At 43.3% G+C, this 23,494-nt stretch overlaps 1 protein-coding gene across 2 annotated transcripts in view; it reads right to left on the bottom strand.

The window, feature by feature from the left end:
- The window catches only part of TRIM65 (tripartite motif containing 65), an 85,186-nt gene that overhangs the window by 20,248 nt on the left and 41,444 nt on the right, over positions 1-23,494 (bottom strand). For both annotated transcript variants that reach the window (XM_073608234.1, XM_073608235.1), the window contains 2 exons: positions 5,598-5,769; positions 5,261-5,404 (listed from right to left, as the gene is read on the bottom strand). In XM_073608234.1, coding sequence (XP_073464335.1) covers positions 5,261-5,404; positions 5,598-5,769 — 316 coding nt within the window. The remainder of the gene's footprint in view (positions 1-5,260; positions 5,405-5,597; positions 5,770-23,494) is intronic.

The following is a 23,494-nucleotide window of genomic DNA, read 5'->3' as shown; positions in this document are numbered from 1 at the left end:
CTATGCTGATGCTGAGTGACTATCCTGTTATGCTGAGTGACTATCCTATTCCTCCTCAATGTTCATGTTGATAGCTTCTAAGAACATTTTTGGTTCTGGGCACCACCACCAGTGCCTAAAGCCCAATTTTTCTGCCCCTGTTTAACAGGGGCGTGTAATTACAATGTTTGCTGTAATATTTTGCAGCAGGACTCGTTCCTGCGCTCAACTAGAGTAACTGTGAGGGCTTACAGTGTTGTCGCAACACCACCACACCACCAAAGGCCCAATTTTTCTGACCCTGTTCAACAGGGGCATGTAATTACAATTCTTTATATAATATTTCACAGCAGGGCCCATTCCAGTGCCCACCAAGAGTAACTGTGAGGGCTTACAGTGTTCTGTTACCACCAACACCTAAGGCCCAAATGTCTGCAGAGTATATAGGGTAACCGTATAGTATATACAGGCAGTCCCCTACTTTCAAACATCCAACTTACAAACGACTGCTACTTACAAACGGAGGGAGACAACAAGTGAGAGGAAATCTACCCCTAGGAAGGGAAATTCTCTCCTGTAAGAGTTAATATGGGAAAAAGGTGTCTCCACTGATGCTTTATTATCACCAATCCTTGTTTCCCTAAAAACCCCAAATTTTCTAAATCCAATTTTCATTGGGGCAGAAAGTAAGGTGAAATCTTCTGAACAGGGGCACAGACAGCAAAACAAATGTTACAGGGGTGATGATAACCCTTCCCTATGTTATCCAAAAGGCTTAAAAATAGATGTTTTTGGCTGGAGCTACACTTAAAAAAATGTACCTGTTCCAAATTACAAACAGATTCAACTTAAGAACAAACCTACAGTCCCTGTCTTGTTTGGAGCGCCTGTATACTGCTGTTCAGAGTATATAGGGCCTGGGGGCAGGACCCCTTTTGCATTGATACATGTCCCCTGGGGCAGGACCCGGGTCCCCAAACCCTTTTTAGGACAATAACTTGCATATTCGCCTTTAAAATTTGCACTTTTGATCTCTCACGTTTGTGTCCCATAGACTTTAAACGGTGTTTGAACGTTCGTGCAAACTTTCGGTCCGTTCGCATGTTCTGGATGCGAACCGAAGCGGGGGGGTGTTCGGCCCATCCCTAGTCAGGAGTTATCAGGCTGATAACAGAGGAACTGAGGAGCTACAAACAAAACACTGCAGATATATGTGCCAAGCTCAAATTTCATGAATCGAGTTTACATCCACTTTAACTATCAGCACTGATTGAAGTCCCTGATTCAAAGCTAGATAATTGTGTGGATAAACTAATACTTTGTGATATGTTTAACTAGTTCAGCTCTTTTGACGTGTACGGTACCTTCAAAGAGTAAAGAGATTTAATAAGCTCATGAAGTAGCAGCCATGAGTTTGTTTCTGTTTTTATTCAGTTGGCTCAGTTTACTGTAAAAGTGATCTGGGTGGCTGTAGAGCCATCCAATTACATGAATCACAGCTGCTGCCCCCCTCCATCAGCACCCCCCTTAGGTGGTACCTGAGCTCATCCTGTCCATAATCCCCTCTGCAGAAGTGGTTCAGAGCTGTCATCTATTCACTCACACACAAGCTCATCTTTTATTTTGTACAAGAAATCAGGGACTATACGGTGTTTGTGTGTACTAAAATTAATTGTAATGTATTTTTTTTTCTGAAAATGTAGATTTAATTACCACTTGCCCAAATATTGTGCAAAAAAATTAATTTACTTTCTTTTTTTTCCTACAGGGCTTCTGCTTTCAGAAGGTATATCATGTTCTGCAGGTTTTAAATAATTTTCTAGCCAAAAATGCAGAAAAAACAGGTGTGTGAAAAATAAAAAAAAATAGCTACAGAGGGGAAGCGGTTAAATAGGTAGTCTAGGGTTGAATGCTTGTAAATGTGCTAGATTCACTGGTTTCGTCTGTGCCTTGCCTTTTAACCTATTCAGCTCTTTTATAGATTTAACAAAGATTTCCCTTTATGGTAAATATTTTGTGTAAATGCCTATACTTGCATTCCGTACAACCCACAACAAATAATTACCATTCACTAAACAATACAATGCAGAAAATGCAAGTACATCACTTGTGGTATTGCTGTCTTTGTCTCCTCACTTCCTGTCAGGACAGGAAATAATGTAAAATTTCTTCAATAAGGGCACAGACAAAACCCATTTGTAACAAATGAAGAAAATTTGACCTTCGGACATTTTTATTGCTGTCCGTGCATTCTTGTCTCAGTTTTGCCCACATTCCCCCACTTTTATTGGTGTCAAAGAAAGTAGGGGACATTCTTCTCATTGGGGTCACAGACAGAAATAAAAAAGCTAGAATTTGTAACTCCTTCCTACCCTAGCCAGATTTTGGCTGGTGTAAGCTTACCAAATTCATACTTGCAAAAATAGGTTTTCCTGAAGCCAACATGGCCGTATACTTATGATATAGCCCCGACACCCCCCCCCCCCCAATCTCCACCCACAAAGACCAGTTTAAATCTGTAAAAGGAAGTAAAGAGAGACTGACCCATTCTCTTTTTTGTCCTCAAGAGCCACAAGGACGTGATGTTGCAATAAGTACCTACCTGCTGACTGATTCGGAGTCCACCTGGGTTCAGTCTCTCCCAGGCGGAGTCCCACATCTTAGGATGCTAAATGCACCAAGATGGGGAGCCCCTTCTGGTGGTCTTTTGAGGCTGGGGGTTCTCCAACTAAAGATGTCAAAACCTTCTGTGGTGCACCTGAGCTGGAGTTTGGATGCTGGCGTCTGTGCTGCATGTTTCTTGGCCTTTGGTCAGCTCTTTTATGCTATACTTTCACTCTCCCTTCCCATTACTCCTGGGGCTTAAAGCATGTATTTCTTTTCTTGATTAGGCTGTATGGTTTTTTTTTTTTCCGTTGGTAATTTTTTTGTTTTTCTCCTCCTCCTGTCGCTTCCTTGAGTACTGGTGCAAGCTCGAGCACGTTCTGGTTCCGTGAGTCCACACTGTGGATCATGGGAGGCTACCACGCATGCGCCGTGCGAGGAAGCCCACTGTAGCGCCCATCTTTAATGTGGTGGCCCGGCTCACGTGTGCCATCTCGGGTGTGGACACAGCGTACCAGATTGGTAGGAAGCCGTTTGCTGGGGCGCTGTGTGTGTGTCAGTTAGCACAGCATTTTTACAAAAAAAACCCCCAGAGGTATTAGCATTGGCATTTTTGTAGAGGGGTAAGGGGGACACATTAGCATTGTTCCTGAAGGGCCTGCTTTAGGTTCTTTTGAAAGGGAGGACAATTTTTAGTTCCTGGGAGTTCATTCTGTTGTGCATTTACTGCCACACTGTCTCTCGGTTGATCTGTCTCTTTCTTCAATATCTCTTTGCTTCCTCTTCTGTGCAGTGTGCCTGCACCACAAACCTATTACCAGACTAACATGTCTGTGGATATTGCCTCTGAGACCTCTCTAAGGGCAAAGGACTCTGTGAGCCAGCAAGTCATGGCCCTTGATGGGCAAGTAGTTATTTAGTGTCTAACCGAGTTCTCCAGCCACTTATGCAAGCGAACTCTAGGCAAAATGTCAAGGACGCAACCCTGCAAATGAGGTAAAGGGGTTGCAAACCCTTGTTTTTTTTTTTTCAATAAAAATAAGAAACATGCCTACACTTCACAATAGTTTTGCACAGAGCAGCCCCGATCCTCCTCTTCATCAGGTGCCCCAATGGAAAGCTGCTTTCCCTGGGGGCACCTGTGCAGGCTCGATCCCGAATTCCACTGCTGCATCTATTGACAAAAACGGGACTCGGCCCCGCCCTCCGTGTCACTGGATTTGATTGACAGCAGCGGGAGCCAATGGCTCCCATATTCAATATATTTATCCCCAAGTGCAGTAGTCCATGAACCAACTCATTAATGTAAAAACTAAACGCTGTTAATTCTAGAACCAGTACATAAAAGAGTTCATCAAGGAAGTTGTATGGCTTCAGAACAACACACGATAAGCAATAGTCACACAAGTGCTGCAAACCTATATAAATCTGTTCCATAATGGCTATGCAGTAATGATGACAGAATAATAGCCCAACTTGTATGCTTACATGCCTGAGCAGCCCGCTTGTGCTGGCAGGGATGGCGTTGTACAGCAAGCCAAAGGATGGTGAATATGGCTTAGCAGAACCTGTATCCAATTGATAAGGCAAGGCTATGTGGTCTGCCCATGTATGAACTAAAAGGATGTCTCTACATGGTGGAAACCAGAGCCGTGCAAGCCAGAAGTGGTGCACCAGATGTGACTTCACTAGTGGGCCAGAGCCCGGAGGACCCTAAACCAAACCCGCTACCTGTAATAAGTAAGGAGGCTGGGAGGCATGAAGCGCAAGCAAGGGCATGTGTTAGGCTGTTTCCATGACCTGGTCATGATTTGGTCATAGATATGGCCTAACACATGCCCTTGCTTGCGCTTCATGACTCTCAGCCGCTCTGCTTGTTCCGCGTAGCGGCTTTGGTTTCGGGTCTTACGGTCCTCTCATGAAGTCACATCTGGTGCGCCACTTCTGGCTTGCACAGCTTTGGCTTCCACCGTATAGCGACGTCCTTGTAGTGGATACATGGGCATGCCTCATCATTGGACATACAGTTTTGGCTAAGCCACATTTACCATCCTTTGGCTTGTCGCACACTGCCACCAGCACAAGTGGGCCACTCGAGCATGTAAGCATACAAGTTGGGCTATTATTCTATCATCATCATCATCATTAGTGCACAGCCATACCATGTCATGGTTTTTTAATAAAAGGCTTTTAGTTTTAACATCAATGAGTTGGTTCCTGGACTACCGCACTTGGGGATATATATATTGATCATAGGACCTACTCAGCTAGTCCCCAAGTACTTCATCTGCTAAGTGAATTTGTTCATGGTTGCTAACTGTGCTGTCGCTTCACTTTCAGGCCCGAATGGGCAACACAGCAGCAGTGTCATATGTTAAGGAACAAAGGGGAACTGATGGTGGCTTCCTGAAAGAAGCCGAATGATCATGTCTGGTGTTCTGGGAGGACGTTATATGACGTCCTCCCAGAACAACAGTGCCCTTGCCCGGCCATTTTTTTTTTTACTATAGGCTAGGAAGGAAGGTGTTAAACTGGTCCTGTGGGTTGAGATAGGGCCAACGTTATAAGTATGCTGCCATGGATTGGCCTCAGCAAAGGAAAATTACATTAAGTGTTAGATACAATTTTCTGTTTTCTTATTGAATAATTCCAATCAAAGTCCATGATGAGACAGTACCTTGAAAAAGCTGGTTTCTGATGGTGCTCATGGTTGTGGGATCTGTTACTAGTTCTGTCTTCAGTTTACTAGGAAATGATCCTGAGGTCTGTGTTGGGCGACATGTACTTGTTATGCCAAAACTGGAAGACTTTACTGAGATCTCTATAAAAAAGAGAAACTTATTACATCCAACATAGTAGAGTGCATATAATATAATTAGATTATTGGTGTCCTCCAAACTCATTTGGAGATTGGCTAAAGGTGAGCTTGTAGAAAGCCAAGGCTCCCCTCTAATCTTGATATATCAGGGAACTCATGCTATATCAAGATACTTGATACAGGATCTTACACTTACCTATAGTTCCTGCTTGTGCGGCCACAGGGTGTAATGCATTGGGCAGCTCCTCTTGAAGTAGTCTTGTGACTTCAGGCAGAACCTTAGTGATTGCATTCATCTGTGCTGTTCCACAGAGCTGAACGTCTGGTGGTACTGGAGCACATCCAACTGGGGCAAGTTGCGGAAGACCCTGCGACAGCAACAGGATGACTTAATGGAGACCTAAACTCTAAATAGATGAGAGTTGTGGATCATAAACAACTGCCACGTATTTTTACAATACTGTTATTTTTTAAAACTTTTTGGCATCTCTCTGCTGCTAATTTTCTCCTACCCTTTCAGCCATTTCCTGTCTACATGCACTTGCTCCAGCATCAGCTGTACAAAATTCCTCCAGACTGGTCTACTGATAGCAACAGCGGTACCATGCCTGCACAATATCAGCAGCTTGTAGTTTGAACTAGGGGTACGTGTGACAGGATGACAATGCAGGAGCAAAATTGGGATTCAGTTGTCACCACATAACAGGAAGTACTGTGAAAGTTAATATGAGGTGCTAGTGGTTTCTGTTTAAATCTACTTTAAGGCTGGGTTCACACTTGATTCGGATGCAGCCGACAGCAGGGGTCCGGTGCGTCTCTGTTCTCCATTTCACAGTGCTTGTGCTGTGTAATTTGGTCAACTGTATAACCTAAAAACCCTGGCTTATCCTGCCTAGTTCTGCCCTCCCCCCTGTAAACTGACCATGGTTTATCATGGCTGCTGAGCGCTGACACTGTGGTCAGTTTTCTTGCCTCCTTCATCTGCAGCTCTTTTCTCTGCTCTCCCCCATCCTCTCCCCCCCTTCCTTCCCTCCCTGCCTGTCAGCTATGTCCACTCCCCAGGCCTACCCTCCTGCTGCCATCATAACTATAGTATAAGCATGCCATCCCCTCTGTTAAATAACATTGTGTCCCAGTGTCTGTGCTGTATAAAAAAAGATGCCAATTTCTACCTTTTATAGCGTCTCCTGGCGCTCAGGTGACTGCTTGGCTCTCTCTTCTTTCTCCTCCCTGGCTGAAATCAGTGGGAGTTCTTGGCCCCTCCCACTATAGCTGTCAGCCTGGGAGAGGAGAGAGCAGAGGAGTCACGTGACACTCTGATATAAGGTAGAAATCGTCATTTTTTTTATATAGCACAGACACTGGGGCACATAATGTTATTTAACAGAGGGGATTGTATGTTTATACTATGAAAAGGAAAAACAGAAAAGTGCCTCTAAGTGCAATATTAATTGTACAATAGCAAGTAACATATGAACACTTACATCAGGTAAAAGGATGAGAAGCTCATCTAGGGGAAGGAAACCCACGGGTGCAGTCCACAATGCCTCTAGTCCGGGATGTATCCATGCAGCGACAATTGTGGTGATTGTTTGTCAAATTCTCTAACCCGTCAGAAACTCCAACCACTTAACTTACGGTTTCTTTAAAGTAGCAGTAATTGGAGTTTTTGACGAATTGCTGGTTGGACACAACAACGGCAACCGAATAGAGTCCGGTACAGCATATTATGAGCGGAGATTCTTGCTCCGCTCTGATACTTGCCAACAAAATGGCCAAATGTGGTGGTGACGGTGATGTGCTCCAAGCTGGTTCATCCCAGCCAACCCAGAACACCACAGCATTTGCCAGTGTTCTGTCAATTTCTCCAACCCATCAGAAACTCCAACCATGTCGCTTCCGGTTTATTTAAACCTTAGTAATTGGAGATTTTGACGAATTGGTGGTTGGACAAAACACCGACAACAGAATAGAGTGAGGTACAGGAAGATTGAGCTGTTTTGACAGCACAGCGGCTAACTAGGAGTTGTCGCCGCCACATTTGGCCATTTCGTTGGCTAGTATCAGAGCTTTCACCCTTAGTGCCTGTCTCCCACTCAAGAATTATACATCATCATCAAGACTTTTTATTCCTTCTCCATGGACGTTTATTTTCCCCTCTCTCCTGCCATGGACTCTTTTAACCCATCTCCCATCTAGTGCATGTCCCTAACATAAACATCCTGTGCGCTAGCATTTCCATTTGTTTTTGTATGTTTATACTATGGTGGCTTAACAACCACTTTAAGTTAGCCAAGAAAAAGTATTACCTATACTTCAAACTTGCTGCATTGCTGCTAACCCTGTACAAGATTCAACTAAAGTTATGTACAGTAACATTTATGGTAACAGATTTAATTCCACCCCTTTAAAGATGACTTGTGGATTCGTTTCCTTCCCAGACCCCCATACACATACCATTTGGTCTACCCTTATCCCCTTTCCTTCCCTATACCCTTCTTTTTTCTTCGTAACCACCACACACAATACCCTTTACAAACCCTAGTCCAAGTGGTGCCAAAACACATTACTGACCCCACTCCCTATTCTTCCTCCACTCCTTCTAACACTCCAGATAAACCCTTCCCATCCTCTTTATCTGTCAGACTTACCATACACCTATAGCGTAGCTTATGTCAGATACCTGGTACTACCCTATGGCCCAACTCCAGTACCCATGCTATTAACATAAGGTGTAATAATACAAACAACCAACTCCTTTACCAACCACACACTTAATACCTTCCCAACACCCTTCCCTGGACAGTGCACCCCTCTCCCCAAATCTTCCACCCCCAACCCTCACTACCACTTCAACAATACCTCTCTACAGCCTTGTGACCACATATTTGGTTTACCATTGTTTCTTCATTAAAGTACTATACAGTGCCATACTCTTGAAAAAGAGAAGCATTTGAGACAGATTTATTATCATCTGCTTTTACCAAAATCATTCTTCAAGTGTGATCCACCACGCTGATCGAAGCCTTTCTTTTCGTAAACAAGGTGCACTCACAGTGGCACTCCTTTGTTTCCTTTTTATAAATGCAGAACGTATCTGGGAAGTACAAACAACTTTTATGCTTTCAGATTACGTTTTCCTGTGTTAAGATGTTCCTATGTTAAAGTAGGTTCAGCGGCATTTAGCTACATTTACACGTGATTGAAGTTTTCTAATCAGATCCTCTATGCAGCTAAACTGACTGCGCCTAAAATGGTGAGTTTGAATTACACCTTTGAAAAATAATTACCTGCATGTATATGTATTTGGAAATGTCCTAAAGACATAACTGCAGGTTTGGCAGTGCCAGTGTGAATGAGGCCTAATATGCACCTAGATTCAAGACAGTTATAAATAATACAGCAGCTGCTCCTTAGCCTAGACCCACTTTTTCATCCATTTTACAATTCTGTGTGGTTATAAAGCAGCTGCTATATTAGTTGAGATGCCGATTATCACCATATCTTTCTGCTCCTTGACACCATCAGCGTCATAGGGGAATGGGCAGGATAAGCCTCTGATGATGTAAAACTCAGGATAGGCACCTATGTAGCTAAAAGGACACAGGATACCTATAGGCCCTATAGGTACCCTGTGTCCTTTTAGCTACATAGGTGCCTATCCTGAGTTTTACATCATCAGATGCTTATCCTGCCCATGCCTATATGACATATCAAAATGCTGCTTCCACTTGGGGATTATGTGCTAAATATGGCTGTTCTGACTCAACTACAAGGCAATAAAACTTTATCTTCAGCTTCACATAGAGCTTACATGACCTGGTGATCTATTTATCCCTTGCATCAATTCAGACAGCTTAACTCAATGAATAAACACACTGTATGGAGACAGACGATGATCCTTTCGACTGTTCCGTTTAATGATGGATTTTCATAGGTAGAAAAACGTTGGTGTTGTAAGCCACATGTAAAGATGTTACAGCAATGAGGTATACTGAGCACAACGAATCAGAGAAAGGAAGGGGAGGGGAATATACAGAACTACGGTGGGAGAGAGAGTTCAGCTAGACAGAAGGGAACAAAGCTTAAAGACACAGAGCGTAATAAATCACATAGTGTAATACAACACTCCCCGTCTGGAATCTTTAGATTTCATAACCATAAACTACATACATATTAATATATATATATATATATATATATATATATATATATATATATATATATTCAATAAGTCCAATAATGTCCTGAAACCTGTAATGAAAAACATGCAACAAGCAAGCATAAACATAAGTCCAACAGGATTGAAGAACATGTAGTCCGACATCTTCAAAGAATTCCAAAGTTCTGAGTAGAACCTGAAGATAACAGCAATGTACTCCCTGCCTTGCCAACCGCATGGCTAGTCCTTGCATAAGTCACTTACCTGGCAAGAGGAGTACTAACTCTGTAATTGGTTGAGTAAAGGCTTGTGTCGATCCACCCTTGGTTACCTTGACTTCTACCTTCCGAACTTTGTTATCGTCACAGGGCATAACTGTAGCAAATAGCTTCAACTGATGCTTTGGAGAAAATATGAATTTCTCTCCGGTAAACAGTGAAATGGAACCTGGAACATAGCAATGGGAGATCTGAAGTTTTTCTAGTGACTTCAAAGAATATCTCCACCATTCCCACTTGTGTTGATTCTCACAAGGTAAGGGATAGGGATGAGCTTCGAGTCGAACTCATGTTCGACTCAAACATCGGCTGTTCGCCAGTTCGCCGAACAGCGAACAATTTGGGGTGTTCGCTGCAAATTCGAAAGCCGCGGAACACCCTTTAAAAGTCTATGGGAGAAATCAAAAGTGCTAATTTTAAAGGGTTATATGCATGGTATTGTCATAAAAAGTGTTTGGGGACCTGTGTCCTGCCCCAGGGGACATGTATCAATGCAAAAAAAAAGTTTTAAAAATGGCCGTTTTTTAGGGAGGAGTGATTTTAATAATGCTTAAAGTGAAACAATAAAAGTGTAATATTCCTTTAAATTTCGTACCTGGGGGTGTCTATAGTATGCCTGTAAAGGGGCGCATGTTCCCCCGTGTTTAGAACAGTCTGACAGCAAAATGACATTTCAAAAGGAAAAAAAGTAATTTAAAATTACTCGCGGCTATTAATGAATTGTCGGTCCAACAATACACATAAAAGTTCATTGATAAAAACGGCATGGGATTTCCCCACAGGGGAACCCCAAACCAAAATTAAAAAAAAAATAAAATAAAATAAAAAATGGCGTGGGGGTCCCTCTAAATTCCATACCAGGCCCTTCAGGTCTGGTGTGGATTTTAAGGGGAACCCCGCGCCAAAAGTTTTTAAAAAATGGCGTGGGGTCCCCCCAAAAATCCATACCAGACCCTTATCCGAGCATGCAACCTGGCAGGCCGCAGGAAAAGAGGGGGTGGATGAGAGAGCGCCTCCCCGCTGAACTGTACCAGGCCACATGCCCTCAACATTTGGAGGGTGCTTTGGGGTAGCAGCCCCCCAAAGCACCTTGTCCCCATGTTGATGAGGACAAGGGCCTATCGGAATCTGGAAGCCCCCTTTAACAAGGGGACCCCCAGATCCCGCCCCCCCTGTATGAAATGGTAATGGGTACAAAAGTACCCCTACCATTTCACAAAAAAAGGTGTCAAAAATGTTAAGAATGACAAGAGACAGTTTTTGACAATTCCTTTATTTAAAGCCTTCTTCTTTCCATCTTCTTTGGGTCTTCTTCCTTCCTTCCTTCATCTTCTTCTTCCTCTGGTTCTTCCTCCGATACTCTGCTTCTTGCTCCGGTGTTCTTGCCTGGTATCTTCCTCCACGGCATCCTCTTCCCAGCTTGGTTCTTGGACCGCTCCGCATCCATGGGAGGCTCCTGCTGTGTGACGCTTCTCTTCTTCTGATACTTCTTAAATAACAGAGGGCGGGGCCACCCGGTGACCCCACCCCCTCTGACGCACGGGGACTTCCCTATGGGTTTCCCTGTGATGTCAGAGGGGGGGGGGGGTCACCCGATTAGAAGTAAGGAAGGAAAGTCTCATCATTCTTAACATTTTTGACACTTTTTTTGTGAAATGGTAGGGGTACTTTTGTAGGGGGGGTGGGATCTGGGGGTCCCCTTGTTAAAGGGGGCTTCCAGATTCCGATAAGCCCTCCGCCCGCAGACCCCCACAACCACCGGCCAAGGGTTGTGGGGATGAGGCCCTTGTCCGTACGTAGAGGGTTCACACCATCTTTTTTTAAATTTTGGCGCAGGGTTCCCCTTAATATCCATACCAGACCTGAAGGGCCTGGTATGGAATTTAGGGGGACCCCCACACCATTTTTTATTTTGGTTCGAGGTTCCCCTGTGGGGAAATCCCATGCCTTTTTTTTATCAATGAACTTTTATGTGTATTGTCGGACCGACAATTCATTAATAGCCGCAAGTAGTTTTAAATGACTTTTTTTCCTTTTGAAATGTCATTTTGCTGTCAGACTGTTCTAAACACGGGAAACATGCGCCCCTTTACAGGCATACTATAGACACCCCCCAGGTATGAAATTTAAAGGAATATTACACTTTTATTGTTTCACTTTAAGCATTATTAAAATCACTGCTCCCGAAAAAACAGCCGGTTTTAAAACTTTTTTTTGCATTGATACATGTCCCCTGGGGAAGAACCCAGGTCCCCAAACACTTTATGACAATAACGTGCATATAAGCCTTTAAAATTAGCACTTTTGATTATTCATGTTCGAGTCCCATAGACTTTAACGGTGTTTGCGTGTTCGAACAAATTTTTTTTCCTGTTCGCATGTTCTGGTGCGAACCAAACAGGGGGGTGTTCGGCTCATCCCTAGTAAGGGAGTATCCCAGTCTATGTTCTCAGTAGATAACTGTCTTAGTAGAATCTTACCTTGAATGGTAACTGGAGCAAGGAAACCCAGTGGGTCATAAATGCTATTCACCACCGACAGGACTCCTCTCTTAGTGAAGGGTTTGTGACAAGTTGACACTTGGAAGGTGAATGCGTCTTGTTTGATGTTCCACAGCAAACCCAGACTTTGCTGTACAGGAGGCACATCTGTACCCAAATCAAGGTTTTTAGACTAGTGGCATAGTCCTCAGAGTGAAAGGCATTCATAAGTTCTTGGCTGTTGGATATAATCTTGTGCAGTCTAAGGTTTGCTAAAGACAGCATCTCCTTTGTTGTGGTGAGGAGATCAATCACTTCTTTAGTGGTTGGAAAAGACTTGAGTGCGTCGTTAACATAGAAGTTTCTTTCAACAAACTGAGGGGCATCAGATCCATATGCTTCTTCTCAAGTCTGAGCTGTTCTCCTTCGTCCATAAGTTGCCACTGCAGGGGAAGGACTGTACCTTCATTCGACAGTCTATAAACTTCCTTGTTGATGTCATTGTCTTGGTGCCATAGAAACCTGGAGGTAGTTTCTGTTGTCTTCTCTGACAATGAAGCAGTGAAACATCTGTTGAATGTCGGCCATTACTGCTACAGGCTCTGGTCTGAAGCGAATCAAGACTCCTATTAGACTGTTGTTCAACTTAGGCCCTGTAAGGAGCATGTTTGGAATCAAAGACAACTCTGATTTGGTCTGGTTTTCGTAGGCGATACACGCCAAAGGATGGAAGGTACCAGCATTCTTCTCCCTCCTTTAGTGGGGGTGCGGGCTCTGCATGATCTCTGTCAAATATATTTTGCATAACGTCCACAAAATGCCTTTGCATCTCTGGTTTCCTGCTTAAAGCGGAGGTTCACACAAAAATTGAACCTCCGCTTTTCGGAACCCTCCCCCCCTCCGGTGCCACATTTGGCACCTTTCAGGGGGGTGCAGATACCTGTCTAAGACAGGTATTTTCACCCACTTCCGGGCATAGAATCCCACGGGAGTCTGCCTCCTCCCGTCCCGCCGCGCTGTCTGCTGGGACACACACAGGTCCAAGGCACAGCACGGACCAGAGTGCACTGCGCACCTTGCGCATGCGCAGTAGGGAACCGGGAAGTGAAGCCGCAAGGCTTCATTTCCTGATCACCATACCGAAGATGGCAGTGGCAGCATCCGAGGACCAAGGGACTGTTCGGCCTGGGGTGCCAACATCACTGGACCCTGTGACATGTAAGTGTCCATATTTTAAAAGTCAGCAGCTGCAGTATTTGTAGCTGCTGACTTTAAAAAAAAAAAAAAATTCGCGGGACTCCCTCTAAGTTTCGCTTTAAGGAGGAGAATCTACTGATGGCCTGCTGCAAGTTATTGGACAATCTCTCTTGAGAGACGAAAAGGTATGGGTGCTACCCAGTTATTGGAGTCGTCTTGAAAGAACTCATTATCCATTACATTGATGAATTCTTTATCTTTCATCGAAGGAGCCAGTATGTCATCTTCTCTGGTTGCATTAAACACTGTAGAGCCCAAGTCTTCACCGTGGCAGGAGAAAGGGCTTGTGTTACCTGAGATACCATGTTGCCATCCGTGGCTGGCTATCTTCTCTTTCACCCAGTAGTGATGTGGGCATGGCTCAAAGCAAGTGTTTCGGCCATTTGGCAGAACATTTGTCTTGAATGATGAAATGTTGGTAGGTCTCATTTTGCCTATACAGACATTGCCTATGAGGACCCATCCTAGATCCATGTGCTGGGGAAATGGGGCATCTGGGGGCCCACCGACTTGTCTGTGTACCTTGTGAACTCTTAGGTGGTCTCTTCCTAACAGAAGAAGGATCTGAGCATCTTTGTCAAGTGGCGGTATCTCATTTGCTATTACCTTCAGTTGAGGGTTGTGGAAAGCAGCAGCTGGAGTAGGGATTTCTTCCATGTTAGCAGGTATCTGATTGCACTCAACAAGTGTAGGTAGGGGTAATTGCAAGTTACCTTTGAGTGAAGATACCATGAGTCCTTCTTCCAGAAACCTCTGTAGTTCCACTATAGGTACCCAAGGTGTAAGGATGAGCTTTGCCTTTTATTTCAAATAGATTAAACAGTTCTGATTTCGCAAGCAATCTATTGCTCTGATCATCTAGGATAGCATAGGCCTTTAGAGTCTTTTTTGGTTGGTCCTTGTGGTATATGTTCATCAAGCACAGGACTTATCACAGCGGTTTTCTCCACAAACTTCAGTGCAGGATGAAGAAATTATGGTAGAATTAGGCACTTGGTCTGTATTCTCCCCGCCATGCCTTGACCTGGGAGGAGAGTTAGCAGGTTGTGCAGAGCTAGGCTTTTTTTGAGGGGGTGTGGCTTCATGTGAATGGGACACTCTCTGTTTGGGTTTTCAATCTTCCTACTCTGTCTGTCCGTGGCCACAACTGTGGTAGGAGTGGGAAGGATGTCAGTCTTTTTCACGGATACTGGGCCTCTACGGCTTCTATGGTTGCCCTGAAGACTGGTACTCTTTGGAAAGGGTGAGAAGAAACTGTACTCCCCGTAGGAAAAACTTGGATCATTCTTGGTCTCTCCAATTTTTCTGATGAATTCGCAGAAGAGAGAGAATGGAGGCAAGGAAACCTTGTTCTCTTTTTGTATGATGACCCTAGTGCAGATCATTTCTCTTGTAAACCATAAGGGAGCTTGGAGACGATTGGGTTTATCCCTCTTGCAGTGTCGAGGTAACTGAGTGTGGGTAGTTTTGGGTCTGCCTTGGCTAGCTGAAGCTCAAGGAGAAGGTCACTCAGTCTCTGGAACTCCTTGTTGTCTTTACCAGATATCTTTGGGAAAGTTTCCAGACACATGAACAAGGCATTTTCTATAGCTTCTGGACTGCCATAACATTGCTCTAGTCGCTCCCATGCAGCTGTGAGGCCTGCTGTAGGATTGTCCATGAAAACTGATCTTAATGGCTTAACACGTGCAGCAGATAGAGGACCAAGCCATCTAATCAGCAGATCCAATTCTTCAGCAGCTGTAATGCCAAGATCACCGATTGCTGTTCTGAAACCAAATTTCCAACTTCTGTAGTTCTCAGGTCGGTCATAAAAACTTGTGAGACCAGTCTTTGTGAGCTCTATGTTGTCAGGAGCATTGGAGATGATGGAGTGTACACTGCGGTGGCTTAGAACATAGACTTTAGTGCATTTGAGGGGAACTTCCGTATCTGCCATGTTTAGGTTGATGCGGTCTCTCACTTGCACCTTCGCCCGCACTGATAGCTTGCTCTAGGACCCTTAACTTTGCCATAGCTGCATCATGTTTACACTGTTCATTTAAGATTTTTAAAGTTGCTCTTTGACGTGCTGTGTGAACTTCCAACTCTGCTCTTTTCTGCATATGCGACCTGCACCTAGCTGGCTTCCGCGTGGGCACAAATAAGTCGCTTACTGAGTGTTGAATATTTTGAACTATGACTTCTAGAAGATTTTAGAATGTCTGGTGGAAACAGATCTGTGAGATGCAGTGTCCTGTAGCAGCTCTAACTTTGCTTCTGCCTTTAATTTGGTTTGCTGGATAAAACTGTCTCTTTCTAGATTAAGAGCCGTGAAATTATTTAATTCCTCCAGTGAACCTGCTGTGTTCATATTTTGTAAGACATTAATGAACTTGTCACTGGTAAGCTGATATAGCTCATATGAGGCAAAAAGTTGTTTAATGGCGCCCTCTAGTGTCAGTAGTTCACATTCAACAGACACTGTATTAGAGATTCAGAAACGATTTTCTCCCAAAATAGTTTCAAGCTATTAAACAATTCAGTTCTTAATGCTTCATAATCCTTCATCACTTTCAAGGTGGGTTTGACTGAGCGTTTGGGTAAGTACGTTGGCTCAATGTCTTGCTGGAGTTGCTGTGTATTCACATTCAGAGCTGTGGTAACTCATGCGGACACAGGCAGACAATGTCTCAGTAATAAGCAGGCAGAATCTGTGTGCTGTAATATGACACCATGCAGTCTGGTCTCAGGTTCTGAAGCTTCCATGTGCTGCTGACTCATTCTTTCTTGCAATGAGGGCAGTAAATCTTGTCTGTATCAGTACTGTCATTCAGAAATCTTGCAATTAGGCTGTGGAACTCCATTTTTCTACTGTTCTGACTCAACTACAAGGCATTAAACTTTATCTTCAGCTTCACATAGAGCTTACATGACCTGGTGATCTATTTATCCCTTGCATCAATTCAGACAGCTTAACTCAATGAATAAACTCACTCTATGGAGACAGACGATGATCCTTTCGACTGTTCCGTTTAATGATGGATTTTCATAGGTAGAAAAACGTTTGTGTTGTAAGCCACATGCAAAGATGTTACAGCAATGAGCTATACTGAGTACAATGAAGCAGAGGGAGGAAGGGTAGGGGAATATACAGAACTACGGTGGGAGAGAGAGTTCAGCTAGACAGAAGGGAACAAAGCTTAAAGACAGAGCATAATAAATCATAGTGTAACACAACAATGGCTCCCCTAAGTACATATAATTACAGACTCTAGATAAAAACATGGTTAGTTGTTTAAACAATAATAAATATTCATAACATTATTTACATCAGACTGGTTTATTTTACATATTCATATAGTGTGTGTGTATACATTTGTGTGAAAAAGTTATTTGCCCCCATCTGATTTTTTTTTATTTTTTTGCATATTTCTCATACTTAAATGATTCAAATCAAACAAATTTTAATATTACATAAAGATAACCCGAGTAAATCCAAGATGCAGTTTTAAATGATTTCATTTATGAAGGCAAAAAAGAGGTTCAAACCTGCCTGGCCCTATGTGAAAAAGTAATTGCCCCCTCCCATGCTGAATCCTGAATGAGCTGTGATTAACCACAATTTTTTGGAAAGCTGAGTTAAATTTCACATGCCACACCCAGGCCTGATTACTGCCAGACCTGTTAAATCAAAAAAAAAAAAATCACAAATAGAAGCTGTCTGACAAAGTGAAGCATGCTAACGGATCACAAAAAGCCATACATCATGCCACAATCTAAAAAAAATGTAAGAACAGATTAGAAATAAGTAATGTACATGTAATTAGGAAGGGTTCCTAAGGGAAATCCTAAAGGAGAATGTCCGGCCATCAGTTTGTGACCTCAAGCTCAAGTGCACTTGGGTTATGCAGCAGGACAAGGAGCCGAAACACAACAGCAAGTCCACCTCCAAATGATTCAAACAAAGCAAAATTTAGGTTTTGAAGTGGCATAGTCAAAGCCTGGACTTAAATCCAATTGAGATGCTGTATCATGACCTTACACAGGCCGTTAATGCTGGAAAACACTCCAATGTGGCTCCACAGCAAAGTGAAAGACTCAGTGCCAGTTATCGCAAACGCTAGATTGCAGTTGTTGCCCCCAAGGGTGGCACGACCAGTTATAAGGTTACATAGTTACATAGTAGGTGATGTTGAAAAAAGACACAAGTCCATCCTATGTGTGTGATTTTTTGTAAGTATTACATTGTAAATCCCTGTATGTTGTGGTCTTTCAGATGCTTGTCTAATAGTTTCTTGAAACTACAGATGCTCCCCGCTGAAACCACCGCCTGTGGAAGGGCATTCCACATCCTTGCTGCTCTTACAGTAAAGAACCCTCTACGCAGTTTAAGGTTAAACCTCTTTTCTTCTAATTTTAATGAGTGGCCACGTGTCTTATTAAACTCCCTTCCGCGGAAAAGTTTTATCCCTATTGTGGGGTCAACAGTACGGTGTTTGTAAATTGAAATCATATCCACTCTCAAGCGTCTCTTCTCCAGAGAGAAGTTCAGTGCTCGTAACCTTTCTTCACAACTAATATCCTCCAGTCCCTTTATTAGTTTTGTTGCCCTTCTCTGTACTCACCCATTTCCAGTACATCCTTCCTGAGGACTGGTGCCCAGAACTGGACAGCATATTCCAGGTGTGGCGGGACCAGAGTCTTGTAGAGTGGGAGAATTACCATTTATCTCTAGAATTAATCTCCTTTTTAATGCATGCCAATATTCAGTTTGCTTTGTTAGCAGCAGCTTGCTAACATTTTACAGTTGTCAGATTAAACAAATGGTAGCAGAAGGGATATCTTTCAATGGGGACACCTGTTCTAGTGACAACTATCAGAGGTGGGATTTCCTCCAACTTTGGGAAGATTTGCACTCACTCGTGTAGAAAGGAAGTGCAGGGTTATCTTTGAGATGGGGGCAGAGAGCGCAACTAAAACCAGACAGAGGTTCTAATATTTCCCCTTCTATCCAAAACTGAAATAGGAAAGCTTTTGATGGTGCTACACTTTAAGGTAGAGTGGATAGAGTAAGGGAGGGTTATAACACCTGTCGCTTTTTTTTTTTTCTTTTTTTAAGCCGTGTCTGATTGGTGAGATTTCCCTTAATTTCCTGTCACATACACAAAACAGGAAGTGAGAAGAAATCCTTCCAAAGTAAGGTGATGCCAGAAAGTGTGTCCCAATTGGAAGATTTCCCCTTTATTACTGTGTTCGTTCACTTTTACTTTCCGTGATGATGGTAAACAGGACAAATAGAAGGGATGCATCTAACGTAGGCACATACAGCAATACAACCTGACAGGTGCGCTAATCCCTCTCCACTAAAAAAACGTTTTGCCTTTAGTTATACTTTAGTTAATAATGCAGTGGGTAGAACATTTGTGATATGCCAAGTACTCCATGGAAATTGAAGATTACCCTGACACACACATACCACCAATCAAAATTCATCATACCACAAGCATATATATATATTTTTAGCAGAGACCCAGAGAATAAAATGGCGATCGTTGCAATATTTTATGTCACACTGTATTCGCTCAGCGGTCTTTCAAACGCAGCTTTTTGGGAAAAAAGACACTTTCATGAATAAAAAAAAAAAAAAAAAAAAAAAAAAACAGTAAAGTTAGCCCAATTTTTTTGTATAATGTGAAAGATGTTACGCCGAGTAAATAGATATCTAACATGTTATGCTTTAAAATTGCACACACTTGTGCAATGACGACAAACTACGGTACCTAAAAATCTCCATAGGCAAGGCTTAAAAAAAAAAAAAAATTAACGGTTACCAGGTTAGGGTTACAGAGGAGGTCTAGTGCTAGAATTATTGCTCTTGCTCTGACGATCCTGGCGATACCTTACATATGCAGGCGTGACTTACATGTGCGTTTTCTTTGCTGTGTGAGCTCACAGGGAAAGGGAGCACTTTAAAATTTTAATTTTTTTCTTATTTATTTTTTTTACATTGTCTCTTTAACCACTTACAGAACAGAAGATTTGCCTGCTTAATGACCAGGCCATAAAGCACTGCGTTGCTTTAACTGACAATTGCGCGGTCGTGCGACACTGTACCCAAACAAAATTGACATCCTTTTTTCCCCACAAGTAGAGCTTTCTTTTGGTGGTATTTGATCACCTCTGCGGTCTTTATTTTTTGAGCTATAAACAAAAAAAGTGACAATTTTGAAAAAAAAAAAAAAAACTATATTTTTTAATTTTTGCTGTAATAAATATCCCCAAAAATGTTTTCACAAATCAAAATTCTTCATCAGTTTTGGCCAATATATATTCTTCTACACATTTTTGTTTGAAAAAAAACACAATAAGTGTATATTGCTTGGTTTGCGCAAAAGTTATAACGTCTACAAACTATGGGATAGGTTTATGGCATTTTTATTATTTTTTTTTTTTTTTACTAGTAATGGCAGTGGTCAGCAATTTTAGCAGTACTGCAATATTGTGGTGGACAGATCGGACACTTTTAACACATTTTTGGGACCACTGATATTTATACAGCGATCAGTTCTATAAAAATAGGATTTTTATAACAGCTTACCTGTAAAATCCTTTCTTGATCATACATCACGGGACACAGAGTATTCATTACATAGTGCGTTAGATAGGCACCATCGGTGATTGGACACTGGTTAACCCCAATTAAGGAGAATTCCTCCCCTATATAACCCCTCCCATACGGGGAGGACCTCAGTTTTTTCACCAGTGTCTAAGGTGGTTGTCACGTAAAACATGTGCAGTGAAGAAAGCTCCAGTTTGGTCCCTGTGGTGGCTTAAAGGGCTATGCTGACCGGATCCATATCTTGGGCCGATATTTTGACTCCCAAGATGGTATGGTACCCAGGCCTCGTCATCCGAAGAAGCAAGGTTTTGCCTGTAAGTCTCTCTTTGGAGGACTGGGCTATGAGAAAACCAGACTTGGTGTACTATTAAAACAGTGGCACGAAAGTTTCTGGCAGAGTCTTTTACAGGTCCAGGTAAGAGGTTTCCCTGAGTAGGAACCCAAAAAACCCTGAAGGTTGGCATATTGGCATAACGCTACCCGCCATGATGGGTGAAGGCTGGAAACTGTCTGCTCTCATTCCTGCGGCGGGGACAGGTAAGAGAAGTTTATATATATATATATATATATATATATATATATATATATATATATATATATATATATATACATACACACAAATGGATTTTCTTCAATGAGTAGTTGCATGTCTTACCTGATTTCCATCACTAGAGGGCGTAAGGAGCAAACTTAAGTGCCTTTCAGATACACACTCAGTGAAGCTGGTGTCCAATCTGCTCACTTCCTCCACTGCAGGTGTGCAGACGCCAGGTGGCTAATTTAAAAGCCCAGAGCGTTCAGAGCTCTGTAAACAGATGGACACAGAGTGTGGGCAGTGAGCATCCTAAAGTGGTCGGATCAAGGCTAAGCTAAGACATCTACTCGGCATCAGGTTGTGCAGTATTAAGCATATATGTATATTGTGAGACTTTTAGCACAACAATGATATGTACTAGTACCTCTGCTTTGTAGCTTGGGACTATGTCTCCTCGTAAGAGGGTCTCGGGGGGAGGTAACAAAGGCACAAGAATGTCACCGCCTGTGTCTAGGGGTCCTAAAGATGCCTGCAGATTACCATCCCCCCCTGCAAGACTGGAGCCAGCCTCACAGGATGAGTCAGTGCCCCCGTCAGGTTTTGCAGCCTCTCCTAATGTTACAGCCCCAGCGTATGTCACAGAGGATTCCCTTAGGGCTACATTGGAGGGTTTTGAGGGAAGAATTATGAATTTTATTTCAGCTTCCTTAAAAGATAGCAGAAAAAGGGGTAGAACCCCTCCCTCTGCTGCACTTTCTCTTTCAGATTCTTCTGACAATGAGGAGAGATCCCTATCCAGAGATAGGGATCCAGAGCAGTCTGAGGATTCAGAGGAAGAGGAGAGAGCTTATTCCTCTCAGGCACTCAAGAAGCAGGTCCAGTATTATACTGAACTAGTGCGTTCCACATTTAAAATGCCCTCTGCTGAGGCCGCTACATCCTCTTTCTTCCCTGGGGGTCAGAAGGCTCCCACAGACTGCCTTTTCCTTTCCAATTCATCCTTTAATGGATTAATTGTTGTATGAGGACTGGGGTTTCTACACATTCGATCCTTCCGAATGCAGTCAATTCGTTCGGTGGTCTCCACCCTGCAGGGGGGAAGAGTTTATGGCATCAATAGATATCAAGGATGCATATCTTCATGTGACAATTTTTCCCGCTCACCAAAGATATCTAAGGTTTGCGGTAGACCAGCGCCATTTCCAGTTTGTGGCCCTTCCTTTCGGTCTCGCTACAGCTCCTCAAATTTTTACAGAGCTCAGGGCATAACTGTGGTAGCTTATCTAGACGATTTGCTACTCATACAGCAATCGGTGGCACACCTGAACCACGCTGTCTTCAAGACAGTAAGACATTTGGAAAGACTAGGCTGGATAATCAACCTAGAAAAGTCTTCTTTGCAACCTTCAGCAAGGTTGGAGTATCTAGGCATGATCATAGACACCGCTCAAGGCAGGGTGTTCCTACCAGAGCCAAAGGTCAAGGCCATAAGTGCTCTAGTCCGCTTAGTATTAAGCAAAAAGAGTCCATCCATTCGGCTATGTAGGAGACTGTTAGGAAAGATGGTTGCCACTTTCGAGGCTGTTCCATTTGCCCAGTTTTACTCAAGGCCCTTGCAGAGAAGCATTCTCGCAGCTTGGAACAAAAAGACTCATGCCTTGGATCTTCCAATGTGCCTATCCCCAAGGAAACGCAAAATCCTCAATTGGTGGTTACGAACCAAAAATCTTTTGCAAGGCAAAGCCTTTCTTCCACTACAATGGAAGATCGTAACTACAGATGCCAGTCTGACAGGCTGGGGAGCAGTTCCGGAAGAAACATGCACGCAGGGAAGATGGTCTGCAACCGAGAGACACTTGCACCATCAATATTCTAGAAATTCGGGCAATTTACTTGGCCCTCATGGACTGGTCTTACAGGCTACAGGGACATCCTATTCGCATACAATCCAACAATGCCACGGCTGTGGCTTACATCAATCACCAAGGAGGCATCAGAAGTCTGGATGCCCAAAGGGAGGTGAATCGCATTCTTGCATGGGCAGAAAGCCAGGTTCCCTGCCTGTCTGCGGTATTCATCCCAGGAGTGGAAAATTGGCAAGCGGATTTCTTAAGCTGCTGGCAATTATGCCCAGGAGAATGGTCCCTACACCCCGACATATTCCAAACCATGTGTCAAAGGTGGGGAACACCAGATGTGGATCTATTTGCGTCCAGATTCAACAGGAAGCTGGACAAATTTGTGTCCAGAACAAGGGATGTACTTGCTCAGGGGTCAGATGCTCCGACAATCCCATGGGATCAGTACATCTAATGTATGCCTTCCCTCCGAACCCACTTCTTCCGCGGTCCCTGGGAAGGGTCAAAAGGGAAGCAAAGTCAGTCCTTTTAGTAGCCCCAGCTTGGCCCAGATGACCTTGGTATGCAGACATCATAAAGATGGCAGTGGGCAGGCCTTGGGTCCTCCCATTCCGGCCAGATCTGCTCACACAGGGTCCTATTTGCCACCCTGCTTTACGAAGTCTAAATTTGATGGCTTGGCTGCTGAAACCCACATAAAAAAGACTGTGGGCTCTCAGAGTCAGTCCTTTCCACTCTGGTCAATACCAGAAAGCTGGCCTCCAGGCTTATTTACTACAAAATCTGGAAGGCATATGTTTCCTGGTGTGAACCCAGGGGATGGCATCCTAGAAGGTATATGATTAGCAGAATCTTGACCTTTCTTCAGTCAGGCCCAGAAATGAGGCTTTGAGCACTATCAAAGTCCAAATTTCGTCTTTG

This window comes from Aquarana catesbeiana, linkage group LG12, assembly GCF_042186555.1.
Source record: "Aquarana catesbeiana isolate 2022-GZ linkage group LG12, ASM4218655v1, whole genome shotgun sequence".
Classification (NCBI taxonomy): domain Eukaryota; kingdom Metazoa; phylum Chordata; class Amphibia; order Anura; family Ranidae; genus Aquarana; species Aquarana catesbeiana.
The sequence above is the reverse complement of the archived record's forward strand: the minus strand, read 5'-3'. Positions and strand labels throughout refer to the sequence as shown.